This window comes from Chinchilla lanigera, unplaced genomic scaffold, assembly GCF_000276665.1.
Source record: "Chinchilla lanigera isolate Chin_1 unplaced genomic scaffold, ChiLan1.0 scaffold00042, whole genome shotgun sequence".
Taxonomy (NCBI): domain Eukaryota; kingdom Metazoa; phylum Chordata; class Mammalia; order Rodentia; family Chinchillidae; genus Chinchilla; species Chinchilla lanigera.
In genome coordinates, this window is record NW_004955443.1 from 6,794,198 (window position 1) to 6,800,949 (window position 6,752).

General features: G+C 42.8%; 1 protein-coding gene across 2 annotated transcripts in view; it reads right to left on the bottom strand.

Annotated features, from left to right (window-relative positions):
- Nsun7 (NOP2/Sun domain family, member 7) overlaps positions 1–6,752 on the bottom strand; it is a 42,505-nt gene that overhangs the window by 6,043 nt on the left and 29,710 nt on the right. For both annotated transcript variants that reach the window (XM_005391949.2, XM_013518051.1), the window contains exon 10: positions 3,961–4,078. In XM_005391949.2, the coding sequence (XP_005392006.1) occupies positions 3,961–4,078 (118 nt within the window). The remainder of the gene's footprint in view (positions 1–3,960; positions 4,079–6,752) is intronic.

Genomic DNA, 6,752 nt, shown 5'->3' on the forward strand with positions numbered 1-6,752 from the left:
CACGGAGTATCATCTTGCCTTCCGAACAACAATATTCTCACACTTCAGCAAGGATGAGCCTTGAAAACAGCATGGTAAGAGGAAGACCCAGACAAAGGACCACTGATCGTGTGATTTCAGTTATATCAAATGCCCAGAGTAGGCATGGCCGCCACGGCTGAGGAAGAGGAGGATGAGGAGTGGTGCCAAATGGGCGTGGGCTTTCCGAAGGGGCAATGAAAATGTTCTGGAAATAAACAGTGGCGATGGCTGCACAGCTCTGTGAATATACAGTAGTTTTATGAGTTTTACCGTATGTGATCATCTCAGTAAAATCGGAGGCTACAGGCACTTAATGTACAAGTCACCCAGAACATAATGCTGCACACACGTTCCTCTGGCTGGCATTCAGCTGGGACACTGGTGTGGCTGGGCCAGTGGTAGAAACACCGAGTCTCTAGGTTTATGCCCTCCTGCTGCCGGTTCCTCTGGTTCCCTCCAGACCTTCTCGTCATGAGCGGGAACAAACAGGTTAGACCTGGCTCATAAAAGAGCCCGCAGGACCCCGCTTCAGCCCCAAAGGGAAACTCTGGGATGTGGAAGTGCAGAGACAAAGGCGGAAATCAGTAATCCTCTCATTATGTGTCATGTGATATGTAAATGAGTTTTTGTAACTAACAAAAATAATTTTAAGAAAACTATTTTAAACTATAGCCATTAAAGCATTGTGATATTGGTATAGAAATCGCCAGAAATCAATAGAATAAAATTGCAGACTCACATAGAAGTATAAATGGGATTATAACATATCAAAAAAGATGACATTTAAAATGGCAACCGGTGGGGCAGGAAAAAATATGGGGAAAAAATATAGACTGATCCAAACTGGGCTTGGTGGTGCACGCCTGTAACCCCAGCACTCAGGGGCGTCCTAAGTTCCAGCCCAAACTGGCCAGTTTAGTGGCTTAGTGCAACCTGTCTCAAAATAAAAACAGTAACAAGGAAGGAAGGGAGGGAGGGAGGAAGGAAGGAAGGAAGGAAGGAAGGAAGGAAGGAAGGAAGGAAGGAAGGAAGGAAAGAAAAGGAGAGAGGGAGGGAGGAAGGGAGGGAGGGAGGGAGAGAGGGAAGAAGGGAAAGAGAGAGAAAGGCGGGGAAAGGAAGGTCAGGTGTATAGCTCAGTGTGAAGGCCTTGGGTTCAATCCCCAGTATGAGAGAGAGAGAGAAAGAGACACAGAGACAGAGAGAGAGGAAGGAATCAATCCATATTTTATTCCGTTATCTAAATAAAGACCAGATCAATAATATAAATATAAAAAGATGTGACTATAAAAGGACTAAAAGAAGATTAGTAAAAAAGCATTTTTAAATTGGGTATTAGTTTAACCTAAGGTGAAGAAGTTATAAAAAAAAGATTAATACAGTTAGCTACACAAAAATGTGAAATTTCTGTATATTTTAAAAAGTTTTAAAAAATATTTAGAAGTAAAATGATCTGGGGAGTAGGAAGGGGAAGGCTAGTTGACAGTTACGAAACTGCAGTTAAGGGGAAGCCCTGGGTGCTACGGCACAGGGACGCGACTCCGGGTGACGGCAGTACACATGTCAAAAAGCTAGGAGGGTTATGAAAGCTTTTGCCATAAAGAACTAATAAATGCTGGAGGGGGGCAGGTATGTTTGAAGCCATATAATGTATACACGTCCTGAAATATTACATGATTCTCCCCTAATATGTACTGTTATTATGTAGTAGATAAAATCATTTTTAAAATACAAAGAAAAAAATGATGAATAATCTAAACATATTTGTAATTTATATGAAAGCAACTAATATCCCTAATAGGCAACAAAGCATAGAAGAAAAAGATTATCCATGTGAAAAAGTGGCAAAAACGTGAACATACAATTCATAACAATGATAACAATAAAAATTATCAAACATTTGCAGTGTGTCAAAGATTGTTATGTATTAGTGTATTCAAGCCCCAGAAAGACCCAGTGAGGTGGGCAATATCGATGGCTGTGTTTTACATCCACATTCCCCTCGTCTCCGTTCTTAATAATTAAGTATCTGTCACCCACCTTGTTTTAGCACCTTGTCCTGAGATGTTAAAACCTCCAGGTGCTAACAGAGCAAGAGCTCAGGGATGTGGCCCTCTTCTCTCAGGCAAGGCAGTTCTGCTAAGAAGTCTTTAAGAAAGCTGTTCTTGAACCACATACCTTCCTCCCGCCCTCCCTCTCTCTGGCCTACTTCCCCTCCCTTCCCATTGGTATTGGTAAATTAACCAACAAAATATTTACTTTTATAAATCTGTTGCCCTGCAGCTTCACAAATGCTGGGTTTTATTAGACTTGTAAATCTTTACCAAACTAAGAAGCAAAAAGATGAGCGTTCACTGTTGATTAGAAGTGCATTTCTCACCGGGCATGGTGGTGCACACCTGGAATCCCAGCACTCGGGAGGCCGAGGCAAGAGGATTATTGTGAGTTCGAGGCCAGCCTGGGCTACAAAGTGAGCTCAAGGCCAGCCTGAACTGCACAGCGAGACCCTGTCCCAAAAAGCCAAAAGAAAAAAGTGCATTTCTCTATGAGTGACATTCAGCATGTTTCCTGCTAACTGAGGAGGCAGGAAGAGCCCAGAACAGAGGTCCTTAATCGTTGTTTCTCAAGTCCTCCCTCTTAAAAAACTATTTCTTCCCTCCTTTCCCTCCTTTATTTCTATGTATCTTAAAATTTATCAGTAAATCACAAAATCGTATCAAGCCAGACTTTTTGACAAAGTAGCTGTGACTCAGACAAAGAACTACTAAGAAATTCAGCATTTTCCCACAAATCAAATGAGATGAATCTACAGATCCAAAGAATTAATGGATGCCTTTATACTTAATAGCAATATGTTTAAAACATGTGTAAAATAATATTCTAGAAGTGATGTATTTTACAACTATTTAGACATGAAGAAAAAGGTTAGAAGTCAACTTCAAGAGACAGAGCAAGATACACAGTTAATAAAAAAAAAATTAGGCAAAGAAAGTCAGCAAGAAGGCGACTGAGGCTGTGAGTCACATGTCCACCTGTGAGACAGCAGACAGCAAATCACAAGTCAAAAGGAGGGAGCAGACCACAGGCACATTGAGAATTTGAAGAAGAGTTCACAGCATGAGAAGCAAGTTTAAAAATAATAGAAGAGATGTTTAAAACACCTTATGCACCGCCGGTCTTGAAGAACTAGCTGGCATCACTTATTCCGGGAGCTATCCCTTACCTCGATGACGCCAGCTCAGGCTCAAGGCTCTTTCTATCCGCACTTCCTCGCCACACTTTACTCTGAAGCTGCTGTAGGCTGTTTTTACCTCTGTCTTGGTGGGTGCCAGAGGCTAAAAGAGCTTGACAGATGTATGTCTTCAAATAATACACATCCAGCTTTCTGTAACTATAGTTTACATGCTCACTGCTCTTCTACAGAGGCATTCAGGTATCTAAATGTACCTAAATTTGGACCCAGTTTATCGAGAAACTAATTAAGTGAAAGAGAAAAATGCCTTTAGCTTTAAAAATAATAGCAAAAACCAAATAATCTTTTTATGTGTAAGAAAATGTTCACACAGCTGAGAGTGGTGGTACACATCCCAGCACCTAGGAGGCTGAGACAGGAGGATCACCTCAAGTTTGAGGACAGCCTGAGCTACATAGTGAGCTCAAGGCCAGCCTGAAGCCTGAACTACATAGTGAGACCCTAAGAGAGAGAGAGACAGAGAGACAGAGAAACAGAGAAACAGAGAGAGAGAGAGACACACAGAGAGAGAGATCATTCCAAGCTGCAGGAGTTCATGCAAAATCACAACAGAATCTAAACTTGTAAAAAGAGTTTAGGCTATTTGATCAAATTAAAAAGCCTAATGGAAAGCAAGTAGACTATACAACTTAGAAAATCATAGTTTTCATTTTCAAAGATGTCTGAGTTGTTTAGAATCCTTTCCTTACCTGTAAGGTTGTACTTTAACCCCACGATCTTGAAATTCCAATGCTTTCTTAACAACAGCTTCATTTTCTTCTGGATAAATGGAGCATGTGCAGTAAACAACCGCTTGGGCTTTAGTAACTATAATTAAGGAAGACAGAATCAATGGAATGGCCCCATTAGCAAACCAAGGCACACTTACTATGCTTCCAGACATGTATTTGCTATGAATACCAGCAGGTGTTATTCTGTTTTATTTGTTTGCTTTTTTGAGACAGAATCTTGCTATGTAGTTTAGACTGGCCTTGAACTCACTATGTAACCCAGGCTGGCCTTAAACTCACTGCAATCCTCCTGTCTCAGCCTCCTGAGTGGTGGGACTACAGCTGTGCACCACCATGCCTGGCACCACCAGGTTTTGATAGGAATGATTTCCACTATGGCTCTCCTTTAAAGCGTAAGTTGTATTAATGTTGTAGTCTATAATTAAAGCAAATCCAACTGGACTGTACAAAGATTGGAAATACAATCTATGTGACAAACCGGTTACAAACACAAAGAAGCACTGCAGGCTGCCACGAGCTTGACACTTTCAGCCATTCCTCCACACTTCATCATCTCATTGGTTTAACGACTCCGTAACTCAGTGCTGTACGAACCTTGGACAAGTACTCACAGTCCCAAATTTTTGGTCTGCAAAATGAGGAAACACCACAACCTGCAACTCATGTATTTGCTCACTGTACTGAGCACCTGCCAGGTGCTGTCCCGGGGTGTGGGACACGTGGGTGAGCAACAAAGGCAAAACTCCCTGCCACGTGGAGCTCATGTGCTAGCCCAGCACAAGGACACTAAGACAGAAATACACAGGGAAAGTAGGTGATGGTGCGGGGAGTGTTTCGGAGGAGACATGAGGAAATGAGGACAGAGGAGCGGGAGATGAAGTCAGAAAACTCGGTGTGAGCACCAGATAGTTCAGGGACGTGGAGGCCGCAGAGTGAGCGCGTGGCTTTTACTCCAAGTAAGGTGGGTAAGCACTGGTTTTAACATCACTCCGAATGCTCTGTTGAGAATGGACAGTAAGTGGGGAGCAGTGTGGAAGCTGACACACAAGTGAGGAGGCCATATTGGCGATCTGGGCTGAGGTAACGGTGTGGACAGGGCGGTGACAGCAAGAGGCGGCGGTGCTCCTGACAACCTGCTCTGCACGTGAAAGAGGAGCTGTGAACGATGCTTCAGATTTTCATTTGAGCAACTGGAAGGCGATACTGGCACTAAGGAAAATGGAAGTGTGCAGGAAGGGCGGGCGGAAGATCAGGATTTCCATTTAGGACCTGTGAGCTTTGAGATGCCTGCTGGACGCTAACAGAAGGTGTCAGGAAGGCGCCGGAGATACAGGCCTAGAGTTTGCACAGAAGGTGTCAATTCAGGAGTCACATAGAGGAGTTTAAAGCTATAGACTGGAGGAGATCATTAAGGGGGTTAAGTAGACAGAAAAAAAGTCCAAGGTGTGAGCTGTGGCGCGCTGCAATGCAAAGTGGGACTGAGATCAGGAAGAACTGGCGACCTGATCAGGAAAGAAAGCCAGACGGTGTCACAGTGTCTCGGTGTCTCGTGAGATGGAGCAAAGGGAGAAGGAAGCGGGTGTGGTCCGTCAGGCCGAAGGTGGACCAGTTCCACAAGGTCTGCCCGTGACTTTAACACGGGATCACCTGGGGTCACGGGTGATCCAACAGATACCAGCTCAACTTACCGGCAGAAACAAAAGTGTGCTGGTTAATAGGTTTTTTAAAAAAACAGGAAAACTTTGGAGAAACATGATTCTCAAGGAAATGTCAACTTATAGGGGAAAAAGAGAGCCTTTAAAGAGAAGTTAAAATAGAGATTTTCCTTGATGAGGGGTATAAATTCTTGAGCACACAGGGTGGAAGACAAGGGAAGACAGGGGCTCTGGCAAGAGGCACAGGGACCCAAGTGCAGGAGATGAGAGCGGCCAGGGTCGGGGCTTCTTCAGCTGCCTGCTTTCACGGGATGAAGGATCTACAGAGAGGCGTTTCTAGTGATCTTACAGCAGTATTTCCAGTGAGTTTATAGAGGTGTTTCCCATGATTTTCGAGAAATGTTCCTGGTAAACTTAGAAAGCAGGGACATGGCTGTGAGGTTTAGAGGGCAAGGGAATTAGGGAAGCCTGGGCCCTCTTGTTACTGTGGTCAGAGAAGGCAAGGGAAGCTAAGAGAGATGATTTCCTATGGATTAAATCAAATAATACACATAAATATGGTAATGGAAAGGTGCCCAGCAAATAAGTGATCAATACATGTTCAAATATTTTAAGTTATTTTCACGATGAATTAGAAGAGTGAGCATAACTATCCTTTAAATGGTTAATGTCACGTGGAGCTTTCAGTCATTTTTATTAAATGTGGAGAGAAACTCCTCATTAGGCACTTTAGCTAACATGGCTCTGTGTTCCCAACTTGATGCACAGTATGTCTTCCAGGAAACTGTCCTGTCCTCGAGAGCTGCCAAGTATGTTTGCTGGCATCACGAAAGAGCTTACCTCATTAAATCCTTCTGCTCTTCATAATTCTTTCTGAAGGCTTTTTTAAAGTGTTAAATATTCAATTAAAATTTAATTAAAATGCCCTAGTAAAAAATGTTACTTAACTTAAATACTGCATGCTTTTTCTTATATGAGAAACCCCAAGTATAAATAATTTAAAGAGCAAGAGGAAAAGCTACAAAGAATGGCTTTCACCCCAGATAGCTCACTTGAGATGTTAGTAAGAATTGCCTCCTCAGTATTCTATAGCCA